Raw genomic sequence first — 19,469 nt, 5'->3', positions numbered from 1 at the left:
CAATTCCACGTTGAAGCACCCACAGCAAATCGCAATCATTTTGCATGGGGATACAATATGCAGATTTCCGCACATTTCATGTGATTTCTATATTTACACTCTGCTTAATATTTGGCCTTCGTTGAAATTCGTTTCATATTTAGTTTCTCGCTTTCAACTCGGCTTGAAATGTTTGCATACGTCAGTGCGACCGTGTGTTTGAGTTGATTTACCCTTTTTTTTTTACCCTTTCCCTTTTTTGCAATTGAATTTCGCCCAATGCCACACACACACACACAGCACACCCACACACACAGACGTGAGAAGTCACGTAGCTGGCCGCAGAAATGGTAATGAAATGGACAGCGGAAAATCATTTTCATTGCCAGAACGCAGTGTTTCTAAGGTATGCCAATACATTTGAACATGTAAAGGGGAAAAACGTTTAAAAAGTAACTGAGTTAGACCACGAATTGAATAGTTCAGCTGTTTCATAGTGAAAAATGGATTGTTATTACATTTAACAATTAATTTTGAATAATTTACAAACGTTTTGAACAGAAGGTAACTTTTTTATTCGAGTACTAGAGTTTCAATTAGCCTTCTGCTTCACTCTTGTTTTTTTTTATATATTTTTTTTTTGAGTTTCCATTTGGCTTAGTGCAAGTATTTGGCTATGCACCTGTGTGGGTGCGTGTGTGTATGTGTGTGTGTTTGCATAGGAGCGGCCACCGCTATTTTGCATTTTGCCATGTACTTCCGCTTACACACACACACAGCCACACACACACAGAGCATAATTCGGCATTGCATACTTTGGAGCGCCGCCTTCTCTCGCCCCTCCCCCCCTCGCTTGGTGTGGCTTTCATTTGGGTACTTTTTGCAAAAATTAAATTACGACCGCAGGACAAAGCACTCAGCAAGGACCAAGCACCAAGGACCAGCGACTTTCCCATATATTCTCCTCCTTTCCATGTTTGCCTGCGCCGCGGGCGGGTGAAGGGGAGGGAAAACGAATGCGAAAACGGCAAGCGAGGGCTGAACAAATATTAACAATTTTCCCGGTAATTAATTAAAGTCCAACGCGTTGACACAACCTACTGCACTAAAGCCCCGCCAAAAACGAGCCCACTTAACCCCACCACCCCCCAAACACAGCTGAAATCACGCAACACTTAAATCACGAATCGCAAATCGCCGCCCATCATTAAGGGGTTAAGGTCAGAGAACTTATACATATATTAGTAAATAATATTTATACTTAATTAACGCTATTCTATTCCTATTGTTCTAGCTGGCATTCAAAGTGAAATTATAAAAATATAAGTAAGAAAGCTGAAGTAAAAAATGGAGAGGGACGCTTAACTTAATGGTAATGCTACCAAATTTCCATTGTTTAATGGTGGAAAATGATACCTAATTAATTTAACATGGTTAAATTGTCGCATGCCTGTGGCGCGCTTCGTCACTACGTGTACTGCGTCACATACATATGGCGCTTTGTTACAAGTTCAACTAAATGGCAGTTTAGTATTATAAATAAATAAATTATTATTAGGTTTAAATTCTGCACACATGTATATACAATTTGTATTATTTTTGCATTGCAGTATGTGTAGTACGTAGTACGTAGCCCAAAGTTGGTGGTCAGCAAGAGACAGGCGTATGGCAGATAGAAAGAGAGGGCGGCGGCGGAATGACGAACCGCAGTCAGTGAATTAAAAGTCGAAATGTTTACAACCCGCAAAAACACTTTAAACGGATTACAACAGCTGCCGGAAAGTGTGCGCAAAGGGGCAAGGATAAAGGATGCCCAACAGGACCAAGGACGAAAGGGGGTCAGGGGTCAGCGGGCATTGAAATTGAAGCAACTCTTGCGCTTTTGCGCTTTTGCCTTCGCCTCTACTCTTTTCAGCTTTTGCGTGATTTAATGAGCCGCAGCTCAGATTGATGGATGACGAGCGGGAATGTCAAGGTATTCAATGAGATGGAGGTGGTAAATGGTAAATGGTAAATGCAGGTGGTAGATTGTATATAATTAACGCTCTTAATAGACAGCAATCAATGTGATAGGTTTTCATTTCAAATAATAATACATTGCTAATAATTCATTTCCCAATCATGAAGTTATTATATATAATAAATCTCCAATAGTTTCCTCTAATATATATATAACTACTATATTATACTATATTTAATTTTCAATTTAAGTGGTAGCTGAGCACTGGCAAAGGAGCAAAGTATCCCCGTCATCAAGTCGACTAATTTACGGAAATTGCTTGATGGATTTGACTGATTGATTGAATAATTTTGGTACACATGCACACTCACTCACCCATCCATCTGGATTTATTGTCGTTGTGTGAGTGTATCGCTGTGTTCGTGTGTTTGTGTGTTTGGGTGTCTTCATTAAGCATCAAATTATATCCTGGCAATGTGCAAACGTCGCACAAAACGTGCCACAGGCGCAGGAATGTCAGACTCAAATGGATGTGCGTGAGGAGTGCGACATCGCAGTGCCACTACAGTGAGCACTCGAGTCGATGGCTAGTTTACATACATTGGATACATCGATAATCAGCGATTAACACAACGAATCAAAACACTTTTAAGGTAATTAATCCAATGAAAACAGCATTTATCAATTATAATTGTAAATGGTTCGGTTCTTCAAGCCTTTTTCCACCAAAAAGAAATGCTGCCTGTGTTAGCACATATGTGTTTTTGTATATTGGTATGTTGGAGCACCATTTCCGCCATGGAATGTCCTGGCCACCAGCGGGGATCGAGGGAGATGGGCGGAGATGGGAAGACGACACTCGTCAGATGTCACAATATGTCCACATCGCTGGAGGACAGGTGCAAAACTCCTGCACCACAAAATATACACATACCTGACAAACCATACAAAAATGTGCCATAGAAGTTGTTTCTAAATAATTTCTAATTTCATGTAGCTAACTTTATGTGGTGCAAAGTCTGTATAATTAAAAGTATTTACTTTAGTTAAATTTATTAATTTCAATTTAATTTAATTTAATGGTCAAAAGCAGAAAGCGTTCTCTGTAACTTATAAGTTAACTGTGCATTTGATATTTTTATTTTCTGACTTATTTTTTTGCCCGTGTATCTTGATTGTCGTGCCACCCGAATTTTCACGCAGTGTAGACTGTCGCACACATCTAGTTTGCGTTTGAGTTTGCGTTTGAGTTTGCGTTTGAGTTTGAGGCATGCCACAGCTGAATGTTGGCACTCGCTGGAATTGTTTTCCGTCAGCCGCTGGCACGTGACTTTCGTCATTCACTTGATGGCATTTCATTTCAGAGTCGTGTTCTCATTTTAAAAGCCCCGCGCAGAACAAGATATATCCTTCGTCTTGTTCCCCCCACCCCCGCATCCCCCGCATCACCCGCATCACTTGCCATGTTCCGATTTTCCCCCTCCCCCCCCGCTCGTCAGCTTTCCATCGTCCTTTGCCATCTAAGTTTAATGACAGTCCCTGGAGAACTGGGCGATTTACGAGCGCAATCTTTACAGCCAAAAAATGAAAAGTTGGAACTGCAAAAATTACACACACACACAGAGAGAGAGAGAGGGAGAGGGGGAGATATAGAGGGAGATAGCAACAGAGAGATGCGGGTGGAATACACAAAATGCGGGGTGCATCATCTTTGGCTCGCCATAATTGAATAATCCAAAATATTTTCAATGCAACTTTTGCGAGCGCAAAGTTTTTGGCCAAACAAAAGGGGAACAAAACGGAAGATAAAGTGCAAGCAACAAAAATGAAAAACAAAAAGGTTCCGAATAATACCATAAAGGAGTAAAAGTTGAAAATTGTTCCGAAAAATATGCACACTCACACTGAAACAAAAAAAAAAAGAAAAAGAGGAAAAAAAGAAAGCATTTCCAACTTCCTTGGCAGCGGAAAAGTTTAACCAGAAACTCTGGCAAAGAAAAATCGTTTGCTTGGGGCCATCAAATAATGCAAAAGACGCGGCGAGAGAATTTTCTTTTCTTTTAAATCTAGCTTTCCTTTCACTTCTTTCAGAATTCGGAATACATTTCAAACCAAGCAAGTAACTCGATTTTTCCGACACCCAAGAAATTGGCTATGGAAATGGGAATGAAATAATTATTATTTATTAAAAACAACCAAATCATTTATGTATATATTTAATATGTATATTTGAGCCTTTTTTTTAGTTTTGTGAATATCCACTTTCCGCATGCATTTCTTAAGTCCAGCATACCCTTTGCTCTTTAATTGCTACACGGTATTTTTGGGAAAACAATCTAACTATTTGCATTTAGCTGCCGGCGGCTGCTGTGGGCGTGGGGGCGTGGCTTAAAATATGGACTAAACTTTTTCCAAAGACAAAATGCATGACAAAAATGTAAAAAAAAAAGGAACATTTTCAGGGGTTTTCCCCAAAAGCATATATTTCCATAAACCAGTTTACTGATGGCAACGAAAGTTCTTGAGAGAAGAACTGCGATTTTCGCATCACATTCTGTTAAACTCTGTTAAATTGCCGCCAAAGAATCCTTTTTATGTCCTTTTCTCTCCTCAGCCACTTAACTAGCTGCTTTAACCCGTTGCTGACCCTGTGCTACTGACAATGATACTGGTCAAAACGAAGCGGTCAAAATGCTCAAAAACATGGCCATCGGTCAAATACACTCACGCACACACACCAACACAAGTGCAATCAACAAATACCCATACCAATACCAATACCAATGCCAATGCCCACGCACACATACACACTGATCCGATTCGAGGACGAATGGCAACACAAACAACAAAACTGGGTTAGTGTCAGCGTTGCACTAGTGTTTGTTTTTGTCATTTGGTCTTTTCATCCAACTGATGACCGCACAGTGAAACTTGAGTGAAATTTTCCAAGATTTTTAATTTCCATCAAAATCGTTTAGCTTTGTTTCTTTGAAGTTCTTATGGCCTGGTACTCATTTCTACATCTTAACATAAATCTTTTTTTTCAAAGCATTTAAAGAAATAGGAAACAAAAAAATATTTTAGTCATAAAGCTATCATTTTTGCCCACTGTTTGGATTTTTGCGATTTTTGGCGGCCAGCTGAATTGGTCAATGCTACGCAATGTTGTCCCCCCAAAAGGCCTCTCTTTTCTCCTTCACTTTCCTCCGCTTTCCCCCCCATTTTCCCACTTTTCTCCTTCACTTTCCTCCGTTTTCCCCCCCATTTTTCCCGCTTTTCTCGCCCACACTTACTTTCACCTTGGACAAGTGGCTCAGTTGTCTGCGTTTGGCTTTTCAATGCTTAGTTCGTTCGATTTCCACCACCCTCAAACCTCCACCCTCAGCAACGCAATTTTTCATTCCAATTCCCGTTGTAATTTGCATAGACAAAATGGGTGGAAAATTTGGGTGGCTTTCTGGGGGAGGAGGCAGGGAGATTAGCAAGTGGAGGGCGGACAAATGGCTAAACACAATTCGATTATTAGCTGCCGACATGTGTAGAACACGAAGAGCAAAACAAGCCGAGAAGGCAAAACAATATTGGGTAAGGAAAGCAAACAAATGGCAGAGAAACGGCAGAAAAATGGCCAACAATGAAAATGCCACGGCAAGGCTGAGACTTTTCAAGAGGAAATTCTAAACTTGAAATGTTAATAAGGTTTGCTTATACATATATCCAAAGGGGATCCACTTCCATGGTGATTATAGTCAGAAACCTTTCAGTAATGTGTGCACTTTAGTTATACAGCCCCAGCTTTAGTTATACATATCTTTCAGTTTCAGTTTGAGTGCCCAGTTCGCACACATCACAATGGAGTATCATCATCAATTGCAAGTTAACTCACCTGCACTGGGAAATAATCGGCAAAGGAACGAACAATGAATAAAACATGAGGGACGAGGGTGATGACAGCGTGATGAAATAAGCCAACACAGGGAACAAGAAAGTTAAATTGCAACAGATTGTTATTCCTCAGATTTTCCGCTTCAATGCCCCTTTTGCTTTCCCATTTTGTTTTTGTATCAGGCCGGGGAAAATGGAAAATTGCAATTCTTAAGCTACTCTACTCTTTTCATATATATAGAAAATGTCTTCATTTGTATTTCACTGCTCGCATCACAGTCACAAGCAGCTTTTCCGAGAAATCCTAATCACACATTCATCTGCAATATTTGCACACAATTTTGCAATCTCCCCACCTTTTCTTGCAAATGGAAATCATTGTCCCAGTGATTGAGGTAGTATGTATATCCATCTCCAGTTCGTAGATGGAAATTTAAGTCAATAAAATGCAATCTGGGTTCAAGTTCTCATTCAAATTAATAAGAGCTGTCCTCCAACTAAATCCTCTTCACTTTCGATTGACAGTTTTCATTTATGCATTTCGGCATTTAATTCTGGCCAAAAGTTTGAAGTTTGTAGTTTGTAGTTGCATGTCAATCAAGTAAGTGTATGGAATTAGTGCTTATTCAAATAGTTTTTTTCCCGCATTTATTTTCAGTGCATTTGCAACTGCTTTTTGTTTAGGCGCATCGCCTTTGTCAAGGTCGAGCGTTTTCCACGAAACGTTCTATGAACGTATCTACTATCTACTTTCCAGTTGACACGGGCTTTTGAGCCGTTAAGGCGTAAAGCATTTGGCACAGGACCTGCCCCCTTGCCACGCCCCCAGCCCCTGCTCCACTGCGCCAAAAATAGAGGGGGTTTGGGCTTTGGGCTGTGGGCTTTGGCTTTGGCCAACCACGTAATGGCAATTGTACAAGAGAAGGAGCCAAGTGAGCGTAATAAACGCCAAGATTTAGATCGCATTCACTGGCGGATAAGTTGGGCGGCTTGGGCGGCTTTGAAAGCGGTTCTTCGAATGTGCGATTTACGGGGAACTTGTGACACCTACCTCCTCCCCCCTCCCCCCTTCCCTCTAGTGGTTTTTCCATGTAATGTGATTGTTCTTCAACAACGCCCCAGTGTTTTTAGAAACCAGCTCAATATCGCCGCTGTCTATTTGTGCTTCTATTTGAATATACATATTTGTCTGCCAGTTATTTGAACTTGAGTATCTTTTTCTAAAGAAGGTGAAAAATGCGCATAACGAGGAATGCAGATGTAAGTACATACATATTTAATATACAAGTTATATATGTATTTTTGGGAATTATTTACGGGGCGCATTTAATGAAATATATGTATTTAACCCAAAAGGGCAGCCCTTTGAAAGGGATACTCCAATTGGGGCTTCACACCGTTTAGCCGTTTAACCCGACAGGTGGGCACAGACAGACAGACTTTAACCCTTGACTCACCTTGACGACCTGGTTACGCTTTTCGTAATCAATCAAACCGCCGGATTGGTTGTGCTTGACCCCGCCGAAGGGCAAAGGTGGTGCGGTCACGGTTGAGAACGAGGACGTGGACGAGGGTGCATCGCCACCGGAAGGAGTTGAGTAAGTTGAGGAAGGAGCTGGGGCCTCCGACGACTCCTTCCATTGATTATCCCCGACTTTTGGCTTGGTGCCACCAATGACAGCGGACATCTTGGGCAGCTGCACCTGGTTGGTTAGCTGCTCCTGTTCCTGCTCCTTCTGCATTTGCTCATCCGCATCCGCGTCATCCCTGCTGGCATTCAACTTGAGGTACACATTCCGCGGATGATTGTTCACATAGTTGAGCTCCTTGATCTGGTTCTCATTGTTGCTCACACTGTCGCTGGCCACCTTCTCGTTCAGTCGAATGATGTTCGACAGATTGATGTTGTTGATCAGCGTGATGCCGGTGATCCCCACCAGCACGATCACAAAGCAAATGCCGCCAATCAGCAGCAGCGGCGTGGTTTTCGACGTTTTCGGGCACATTTTCACTTTTTGATTTTTGATTTCAGTTTCACTTCAGTTTCACTTCAGTTTTGATTTGAATTTATTGCATCATGTTTCTTTGGCATACACAGCTAACAGTTCCAAGTCTTGTCTTGTCTCAAGACATTATTCTTAATGCGCTTGACTACAAAATATATTCATTTGATAAATCTTTCCATTTGCTAGTTGCCCTGACCTTTGCACTTCATTCAAATGCCAATGCTAAGCATAATTTGCTATGCTCTCCTTTCGAGTGAACCATTTCTGCTTTGCTAAGGATACCTTTTCTTTTAATTCCCCCTCGTACTTCGAGTTTACATCACTTGAAGCCATCGCCCTTCCAGTTCTGTATTGCCCCAAGTACTCAGCCATCAGCCAGCGGAGCAATATAAAAGTTGACAAGGTTTTATTGCATTCCTTCGCATTATTTGGTTGTTTTTGTTCGCAGGAGCAAGGGCAAAAACCAAGAGGACATCCTGGCCAACAAACAAACACAAAGTATACGAATTTGTTCGCATAAAAAGCACAAACAAATAGGAAATGTTGCTGCCAATGGAGCAGGAGGATGAAACTTTTTTGTAGGTGCGAACTGGACCCTTGTAATGTCTAAGTGTTCTGGCCCCTTTTCCTCTGCAACTCGTTTTCCCCATCAAAATGTTTTCCCCCCTTCCCGGTTGGTTTTCCATTCGCCATGCATATTATGAATTTGCCAAGTTTTGTTTGAGCCGCACGACTGCACTTCAAATTCAAATAATCAATGAAGAAAATGGGAGAAACTGGGAGAAAGGACATGGCTGGTGGTGGAAAATTTGGGCGGAATATATGTATATAAAGCGAGTAGAAGGTCAAATAGAAGAGAGCAATGCAGTTGGAACGAGTTTCACAATGCATAAATAACTGTACGCATAAATAACTGTGGGCCTACAATGATTTTGAATGATGATGAAGTTACGTATACGCAATGTATGCCAAGTATTCTTCAAATTACGTATACGCACTGCGGACCAAACACACAATATGACAGGCCATTACAGAAATTAAGTTGGAAATAAATAAAAAAAAAAAAAAGCAATTAAAAGCCGCTGGCGAGCAAAATTATAAAACCAATCTAGATCATATCAGATCAATCCGATACGATACCAGCGTACTCTGTTGTTTTCATTCATTCGATTTTGTTTTCATTCTCTAGTTTGTATACCCCCGGTCACCTCTCCACCCCCCTCTTCATGTGGCAGCTCAGACGGCGACGTTTTAATTGAATTCACATCAATTCAGCGCACCCCATTCAACAAATGCCGCTGTATGTACTATTACTATACTATATACGCTAAAGTTTGCACAGCAAATGGGACAACAGAAAGCAAAACAGTGATAAGAACTGCAATCATCCATGAAAAGTGAATTGTACGTATTGTTAGTAGTATTAACATACAATATTTAAAATTTTCATAGCCAAACATACATTTATTCTAGCTCATATATCATGGGAATAATGCGGCTCTTGGCTTAATGACATATGAAATAGTTCATTAACGATGGGAGAATCTCTGGCTGCTTCTCTCATAGAATCTCCCGCATACAGGGCATATATACTATGTATATATACTCGCATACTCTTTTCAATTTCGAGTGTTTATTTTGCTTTTGGCAACTGCAGCTAGTTAGGGGGCAAAATCATTAAGAGATGCGTTTAAATATAGAGTGAAAAGGGGGGCGGGGCGGGGTGGGGAGTCGGCTCAAGGACACGCTCACTAGGCAGTTGGCAATTAAAAGAAACACGAAATGAAAATAAAACATAAACACAACAAAGTGACACACCAACACGCACATACACACATGGAGTGGTTTTCCCTGCGAGGTGGTGTTTTGGGTGGTTGGCTGGCTGGTTGGGTGGTTGGGTGGTTGGGTGGTGTGGAAAACCTGAGGCTGCACAAGAAAAACAAGGGAAAAAAACGTGTCAAGCGCAACGGCGGCACTTGGCGAGAACGAAGAACGAAGCCGAAGCCTCGGGCCTCTCTAAAACCTCTAACCACCCACTGCCACCCACTTGTATTCCAAACCACCCACCCACCCACCACTTTTCACGCATTGCACCTGCCAGATGGAGAAGAGCGGGGGTGGTGGTGGTGGAGGGGGGAGGGGGACACAACGTTTTCATTGCAGATTGCTGGAAAGTTGTGACAAGAGGCTGTCCTCCATTTGGCTTTCTCAATCAATCTAATTCTCCGTGGATCTAATTCCTATGAAATGATGCTCTTCTATTTAGGAATCTAGCAAATTAGCCTAGATATTTGTTAGCATTTTTACGAACGTTTGTTTATTTTTCTAAAATTTAAATTTCTAAATTAAAATTTGAAGTTTCTAATGATTACTTTTAATTTGCTTTAATTGCATTCTGTCAGGCAAGCGATGTTTAACTGCATATATATATTATCAGCTTTATTTGTATTTTTCCAGTTGTATTTGCTTTTTAACAACAGCACTGTTCGAAAGTGAGTAATTCTGTATTTGATACCATCAATAAATATATTGTGCAGCGTGCAAACACACGGATTTTTATCAGTTTTTTATTAGTCACAAAATTTCTAAAGCAGACTCTACATTTCGCACAATTTCTCATGCATTCTAGTTTATTATCAGACCCTGAGAAACCATCTCCATTTCGCACCTCGCACATCTCCTTATCTCACTTCAGATATTAGCACTTTTGAGATATTTAATAACCTTCTGACACCTTTGTGCAGCAGTGTGCCTGGCTTACTTCAATCTCCTTAGCCAACAAACAGCCCCAGGCCGAGCAACATTATCATCATCACAGCAGCACCCACTTTCATTTCACCCGCTTTGGAACTTTGGAACTGTTGCTCGTGCTCTGAAAATTTGTATTTATTTTCGGTTATTCGGTTACTCGGCTATTCGGTTATAACCAAAACTTAATTGAAACCTCAATTGGTTCGCTCGAGAGTCCACTACTATATTTCAGGGTTGGCACATTTCGTGACACATTTTATTTATAACTATATCAATTTGTTATTTGTTGCTCCTCTCCGTGTTTTATGGCTAATAGTTTCGGTTTCGGTTTCTGTTTCTGTTTGTTTTTATTTGTATTTATATTGTCCAATGTCTCGTAGCGTAAGTATGCATGTCTTCAAATTCATTTCTTCTATTTTCTATTTGTTGTGTGTGTGTGTGTGTGGTTTTTTCGGAATTTTTCGCGCGTGCACGAGTTGGCGGCAGAAGGCGAAAACAGAACGAACCGAGTGCGGTGACTGAGGCAACACCAATGGGCCAGAGTCAGGCCAGAAACAGAAACAGAAAAAACAGAAAAAAATGAAGAAAAGAACACAGAAGCCGAAAGCCGAAAGCCAAGAGCCGAGCCGCAAAACAGCCAGCCAAACGAGCGAAACGCTTTCGCGGCTCTGGCCATTTAGCCTTTTAGCCATTTAGCCTTTTCCTCTTGGCCTTTTTTGTGTGTCAGAAAGGCAGTGGAACTGCTGGAAAATTGTATTTATGCAGAATTGCAGATGCTCTCGGAAACAGGGAGATTAACTTTGTTTGTAACCTTTACTGATTTACTGTTTAAATCTCTAAATAGATATGATAAGTGCTGATTCTACCAAATATGTATAAAAAATAAAATTTAAAAACTTTTTAGAATTTATAAATATTTGATTGAATTTATTTTTGAAATGATTTATATTAATATGCCGTGTTCTACATCAAAGTTGGCTATTTTTATAGGACTATGCTTTCTTTCTAGATAGAATCATTTGAAAGGTTCTTATATGCTGCATTAATATTCTACCAATAATAAGAAAACAAAATTTAAAAACTTTTTAGAATTGATAAATATTTTGTTAGAAGTCATTTTTGAAATTTGAAAACTTATATTAATATGCCGTGTTCTACATCAAAGTTTTGACTATTTTATTAGGACAATGCTTTCTTTCTAGATCATAGTATCATTTGAAGGGCTCTTATCTGCTTTTTTTATATATATTCTACGAAATATGTATACAAAAAAACTAAATTAAAAAACTTTTTAGAATTGATAAAAATATTTTATTGCATTCATTTTCGAAATGACAACACTGACGGCGGCAAAAACGAAAAGCAGAGCGCTGAATTTGAGCGACGAAATCGACGAAGTACACAGCGAAAAACGAAGAGATGCTGAGTGAGCGCGGGAAACGGGGCGGCAACAGGCGGAACGGAACGAAATGGAATGGAACGAAACACACCCACACACACGCACACATACGCACACGCATTGCAATGCGCAACAATTTGGCATTGGAGAAAATTCGAAAAAGCTTTGGGAAAAGCTAAATCAAGGAGCGGGAAAACGGCAAGTTCAAAGATGAAATTATTCCATTTTATTAATAGCTCATTTGTTTCAAAATTACTTAGCTTTCTAGAAATATTCTAATGACCATCTAATAACTACACACATACCAATAAATTATTAGCAATAAATTATAAGTTATGCGTAAACGAATCAAATTCTAATTTGAAAAAGAAATGCTCGCAAAAAAAAGTTTAATGGGGCAATTTTATGACAATTAATGGATAGCAATTAAAGGCCACGCAAAAAATGTATAATAATTTCTGATGCTAATTGCGAATTGATGAAAAAAGGAAGCATGTGTATGTCGGTTTCACATGCATTTAAATGAGGTTCAATTTATGACTGAAAACGAAACCCTACAAAAAAACAAACCCGGCGGGCGAGTGTATAAATAACATAATAATTTTGCAAATTTATAGACGCCTTGCAAAGTTTTTCAACAAAATGTGTTGTAAATTTCATACTCATATAAATACATATAACCAAGCCTATGGGGGTAAAAACTCTGCTGGAAAATGCGAGTCATAAAAACGCGTTAAGTATACGCCCTGTATGCCAAAGATTAAGAAAAGCGCGGAAAGAGGGCGGCTAAATTGCAGAGATTTGTAAAGAAATTGGCAAAGCTGCGACTAATTAGGAAAAGTAACTGGGCTAAAAATTTCCTGCCTTTTATTTCACTCCATTCCGGATCCTGCGTTAATTTCTTTTCCTCGCGTTGCTCTGAAGTGTTTATGCCATTATATTAAAAGGCAGATTAAAAGGGTAGACTAGACTCGTTGAAAAGTAGGTAACAGAAGCACTCCAACTCCAGAAAGCCAGGGAATCAACATTTATATTTATATTCAATATTTTCATCATAACGATCCCTTTTACTTTTGGGGAAATAAACTTTCGGCTCATCATTAAAATTAAATGTACAACAAATGGCAAAATAATAATCGAGTTCAACGAGGCATTTGGACTATTATTCCTGTCTAAATACATATTTTTACCTTATAACCATCTCAAATGTAGTCGACCAACTTTTCAGTTGAGAGTTTTTCAGAATGAGGAGCTCAGCTCTCTCACCTTTCACAGCTGTCATCTTCTTGCATGGCTGAAAAATGTGCGCCACTAATTCCCTGTCAACTTGGTTAATGTCCTTGCCCCGCCCCCTTTTCGAATTGTTCGCTTCGCCTTCTGCCAACATAAATTAATTCGCCTGCATTCCTCGTCCTTTGTCCTTTGTCCTCGTCCTCTGTCGTCCTTTGTCTTGGCACTTTCATAACAATAACTTATTGGGCCATAAGCCCCACTAAGTAAGTTACTAACTGGGTAAGTAACTGAAGTAAGAGAGTGTACTCATCGTTTTGGGGAACACAACAATGGAAATGGAAATTACAGAGTGCATGGAAGAGCCCCAAAATATAGGCAAAGAATATGCCAAATATAAGACATAATGCTCATTTATTATATGCCCGATTACTTGGTCAAAACTCGGTGCTTATGAAACTATTTACCCACTGCTGCTGCCATTATGCCTACCATCATTTTGTGTTGCCTTTTCCTCTTTTGTGAGCATAACCACACCGAGACGAAGGCATTTTTCTAATTAACTCTTCTTTATTATTTTTGCTGTTTTCTTGTCGCTTCGCATCCTTTTGTTTCCTTTTGCCAAAAGAAATCACGTACAAAAGCAAAGGGCCGAGCAGCGAAGGATTGAGATTTGCATTGTTTTTCGTTGCGAGCGTTTGACGCCTTCAACAAAAAAAAACGTATCATTCAACACTTTCTTTTTACCATCACACTTTCACCGCATTCCCCGCGCTTTCAAGTCCCAGCCTTCTAATCAAAAAAAATAACAAAAAACCAACAAGAAAATAATGAATACAGGAAAGGATGGGAAAGACAGATGTATCTAAGGAAGGTAACGTTGACAATAATAACAGAGAAACAACAAAAAACCGAAAGAAACAAGCTCAAGAGTGACAAAAACAAAGCGAGGAACAACAACAAAAGCTGCCAAGGGGAATTTGTTTACAGAGAAAAGTTAAGTGTGAAAGTACAGGGAAAACAAAGACGCTTATGGTTATCTATAATAATAAATTGTAAAATTAGGAAAATAGGAAAAAAGCTAAAAAGGTAATTAAAACTAAAACAAAAGCAGCAGGTTGCTGTAAAATGGTTATTAATTGAATGGGAAATAAATGGGGCAAAATTGAGGAAAAATTGAGAACATATCCGACATGCTTAAAAATGATGTCACAAAAAATATTAATTTTAATAATTATAAAGTTTATAACATTTTGATGAATGTGTTGAAAGAATCCAGTTGATGGCAAAACGAAAAAACATAACGTTATAAATGATGAAATATTCAAGATGAACAAAGAACGCCAAGGACTAAGGTCCTTTAAGCTATCTGCTGCAACTTTAATGGAACACCCTCCGCGGATTTAGCCTTAATGCACAGAAAGAGACGGCATGAGTGTTAAAAGAAAGAGACGGCAGAGGGGGCACTCCAGTGGTGCTGGCCCAGGCGCATTAATCCATTTACGAGTAATAACGAAAGTGGACAATGACAATAACCCGCAGAGGACTCCTCCTTGCCCAAGTGGGCGTGGCGCTGCTCCTGGCGCTGACCTAACTGCATTGCAGCTAAATTAGCTCCCCGTATTCCTTTCAATAAGTAAAATAATTGTCAACACTCTGTGTGTTTATCTTCCAGGCATGTCGACACTTCACACACGTCCACAACTCTGTTTTTGTGCAATATTTATTGGTATTTGATAAATTTGTATTGCATTGCATGCATATACTCATATGAATATTTAGTTAAAAGAGGCTGGCAAAAAGAATGACCTTTATTGACATAAACAGGCAAAAGGTCACTTGTACGAAAATAAATAGATATAGATATATATTGAGATACATTTACTTAACAATATGTGAGCACAAATTGCAATTTCAATGCAGAAATTGGCTGGCATTTAACTGAAATGCTACTCCAATGCAAGGAGTTCTGATAAAGTTATTCTTCACCGCACAAAAAAAAGAGAGCTAAGGCCAAAAAAATAGTTCCAACTTTTAGAGGACTTAATATATGGTGCCATGTGCCATTACATACGTAGTAAATGAATGGTGGCTGGTAAAAAGGATATTTCGCATTTTTAGGAAGTCACTGCAGTGCATTTTCCTTTGCCATTTATTTGTATGTGCCTTTTTTTTTCTCCACATTTTTCCCCGCGATATATATATATATGTGTGTGTGTGTGTGTGTCTGCTGCAGCACATTACACACGCACACTCGTACATTAAATTTATGTGCTCGAGTTGGACGCGAAAAAAAAGAGTAAAGAGCACAAAATGAAAAGAAAATGTAAAAAAAAACCAAAAAACACAAAAAAAAAATAAGACTCTTTACAACAAAAGGCACTAAACATTATGCCCACTTTGCGGGCCACGCCTCCCAAGGGGGAGGCTGCCATCAACATGAAAAAATAGCCCTTATTTTTTTGCGGCAAAAAGTGAGCGATAAAAAGCAAAGCCAATGTAGAAACCCCATTAAGTACAGGATATTAACAAGTACATTAAAAACAATTAAGTAATATAAATAAAAACGTGCAAAAACGGGTGGATTTTAATGAAATTGCTAGAATATGCAATGTTTTCAACCAATGCTAGTGCAATATATGTATATAAATATTTACAAGAGCTAAAAACAGCCATTGAAATTGCAAGGCAATGAAGTGAAATATTTGTAGCATATTAATAAAAGCCAATATTGGATATACGTATTTACACCTGAAAGCAATAAAAATCAATTATTATGCAATAAGCACATTAGGCGAACACAGAGGACATTCGGGGGCATTTGGCCTCCACTTTATTAGCCTCATTAAACGCACTCGAAAAGCGCAAAACTCTCACCTGCTGCCGATCGGCACCCCCTCCCATTTCCCCTTCACTTTCCACTTTCCACGGGCCGAGGAAAAATTCTGGAAATGAAATGAAATTGTGCTCATGATTGCGATTACGCTGCTGGTTATGACTGCCGACGGGTTGGAAACTTTGGCCACAAGCCTCGTTTAACGCAGTTGCAGCAACCAGATCTAATTACAGCAGCGAAATGTACTAGAAAAATCAACAGTGCACTGCGCCAAATCGGGGATCACTTAACTAAAGCGACGCGAGTTCTGCAAGGCATTCCATTCATTTCGTATATTTTTTGGCAAGATTCTAAGACTCTAAAACTTAAATATCATACAACTTGTATGACATTGGTATAAATAACAAACTAAATATATTGATTCACAGTGCTGGCCAAGCAATTAGGAGCCAAGAAGCAGCAAATCATCCGCAAATCAAGGTCGCCACAACGCCGGCAATGTGCTAATTGCTCCACTCCGTTCCCACTATTTTTCCATTCCCGGCGAATTCTTGTTTATTTACGATTTATCTGCTAATTGAAATTGTCGGGGTCAGAATTGCACCGCACAATTCCACAAAAAGTAGGTTGCAAGTATGCAGGGACTTTAACCAGAGCGCAGATCTGCTTGAAAACAGCGAAGCTGCAAAGCTGATTAGCTGATTATTCCCGCTAATTTAAACGAGTTTAAACGATGGCCACCACACAAATCCAAGTTGAGTTGCCTGAGAACTCAGATTGGGGTTAAATCATTTAGCGAAAGAAAGCCATAATTAACTTATAAATTACATTTGATGACCATTCACATAGCTGGTTCAGCCAAATGGGTACGTGGAAATTCAATTGAATCATCCCATTTTCCCCGTAATGCCCTATAATTTTCCAGCATGCGGAGCACCTAAAGCTCGCGATGGGCAATTTTCCTCTCAAATTCCAGGGCCAAAAAGGCAGTTAACCAATTTGGGCATTAAATCTCGTCATTGAATCCACTAATCTGCGGCAGAGGGCGGGGTCAAGGGGCATCGATTGAATCGCCATTTGCATGCGTGTGTGTGGGTGTGTGTGGGTGTGTGTGTGTGTGTGTGGGTGTCTGTGTGTGTGTGTGGGCATGACATTATCGCAAAATGGCCGCCAATAATCATAATTCATGGACATTGTTTGCGAGAATTTCACGAACAGCTGCCTGTCGCCCAGATATTCCCTTCATCATCATCACAATCATCACCATCATCATCATCATCATCATCACCATCATCATCATCATCATCAGCATCATCATCATCGTAGTCCTATCATCCCTATTATCATTATCCCCACAATAATCATCATCTTTGGCAGTGAGAATGGCGTGTAGAACCAATTTTTCATTGCTGCACCCGCCGAGCCATAAAACTTTTTACGTATTATTATTATGATTATTATTATTATTATTTTTTTTTTTTTGCTGCTCAGCGTGCTGCTATTTTAATATATACTTTTGCATGCCCAGCCATAAATAAAAATATGCTTTTCATTCTACATTCATGTTCTAGTCCTTGCTGGTGGATTTTACGTTTAAATGGCACACTTCAAATTGGCCAATCCTTTTTGGGTCTGCCTACCTATTTTATAGCTGCTTTAAATGAATATTAAACTGAAATTAAATTGAATTAAATTGATATAAATTGCGATAGGTACGGCTTACTAGTTAAAATCTTGGGTTATTTGAACTTATATGAATAACATTCAACATTAGAAACATTCAGGATGTTTTCGAGAAATATTTCACGCCCCAGCGAAACCCTGAAATTCCTTTTCACTCCCTTTAAGAATAGAATTTCAACTGGGTCTGTTGCTTGGGTCGCCATCTTCATCTCCATTGCCATCTCCATCTCCACCAGTACCACCATCATGCGCATTGCCTGCCGGCTGATGGGTCGTATGCGTAATGTCTTTTATGCTGTCAAAGTCAAAGTTAATTTATGGGACGCCTTCGAGTAAATGGTATGAGAGTGCCTGGCTGCTGTTGCTTGGAAGGTTGGGTTAAATTCAATAACCTTATGAAGTTAACGCGTATTAAATGCGACCAGCCAGCCAAAGGCACATTTGTAAGAGGGCAAGGATCCCTGCGCCTGGCTGACATCACTCATACGACCCGTAAGCCAATAAGAAAAGAGCAACCTGTTGCCCCTGACATTTTGATTTTTGATTTTGATTTCATTAAAGTGCTTAGTTGCCTGTTTAGCAAAACATGCAGAGAAGAGTTTGTTTGGTAATATTTTTGAAAATGGAATTTTATTAAATCATGCTATTGGCGAATTTGTTTATGCAATAGAAAGCGAAAAACCATTAGTTGAATTGAGTTGGCCATCATCAACATCAATGTTAAATGTTCTGGCAGGAATATAAAGTTTATTTTTTTGGTTTTTCCTGGGATTATTTTGATATGTGTATTAAATCGCTGTTTGATATACCGCTGCCATTCACCGGAGAATTCGAATCGTTTAACTTTATTTCCATTTCCATTTTTTCGCGTGCTTGGCTTTGTCTGGTTTTTTTCCTGGTTTTCTGTATTTTTTTCCAGTTTCCAGTTTGTTTGGCTTTCATTTATTTGCATTTGATATGTGGACAATTTTATCAAAGTTTTCGCTTCGCTGAGCTGCCAACTTTGTCCTTCGCTTTTGTGTCCCTGGCCGGCTTTTTCTCACCTTCATATTTAATTGTTAATATACTCGTATCTTTTTATGGCTGGCAAATAGTGGCGACAACAACAGCACACATTTAATAATGAATAATGAATAATGGCTTATCGCAAATGTTTCCCTAATATATATATATTTTTTTTCAATTAAATCTTTCACTAGGTATCGCAAAATTAAATTAAAAATGTCATTCAGTGGCCTTTTCTATCATGAAACTGAAACACATTTAATCAACTGGATCCTGGACAAGGACCTTCTGCTCCCGTGCCACTTGTGGGGTCCTGCAGTTTATGCAAATCCAGCACTGCGAGCTATGAATTTGATTTACGATGGCCGGAGCTTCCTGTTTCACTGCCAGCACATTTGCATAACAAATAGTTGTGCCAACATTAATGAATAAATATGCGATGTAATTGCATTGGCTGCTGCCCACCGAAGGACCAAACGGACCAAAGGACCAAACGGACTAACGAACGAGCCAAGAAGCCTATGGCATAACTAATTGAATTGAATTGACGACTTGGAATCCTTTTGAAGGTGGCCTTTGAAGGGTTGGATCATCACTTGTCCGCCATTTGGCAGCCCGACAAACCAAAGTGCCACCGCCAGGCTTTTGGCCACCGAGATAATGCCGCAAGATTGACGTAATTCAGCTGGGTCATCCACGGAGTTTGACATATTTGATGGGCCACAAACAAAAGCT

The 19,469-nt window shown here is 39.6% G+C and overlaps 1 protein-coding gene across 6 annotated transcripts in view; it reads right to left on the bottom strand.

Moving 5' to 3' along the window:
• The window catches only part of LOC122623546 (mannosyl-oligosaccharide alpha-1,2-mannosidase IA), a 49,459-nt gene that overhangs the window by 2,610 nt on the left and 27,380 nt on the right, over nt 1-19,469 (bottom strand). The window contains exon 1 of one of the 6 annotated variants that reach the window (XM_043802766.1): nt 7,282-7,845. The exons of the other annotated variants lie outside the window; for them this stretch is intronic. Within the exon in view, the coding sequence (XP_043658701.1) occupies nt 7,282-7,830 (549 nt within the window). The 5' untranslated portion in view covers nt 7,831-7,845. Of the gene's footprint in view, nt 1-7,281; nt 7,846-19,469 lie in introns of those variants that run through there. 6 annotated transcript variants of the gene reach the window in all.

This window comes from Drosophila teissieri, chromosome X, assembly GCF_016746235.2.
Source record: "Drosophila teissieri strain GT53w chromosome X, Prin_Dtei_1.1, whole genome shotgun sequence".
Classification (NCBI taxonomy): domain Eukaryota; kingdom Metazoa; phylum Arthropoda; class Insecta; order Diptera; family Drosophilidae; genus Drosophila; species Drosophila teissieri.
This window is presented reverse-complemented; position numbering and strand designations above follow the sequence as displayed.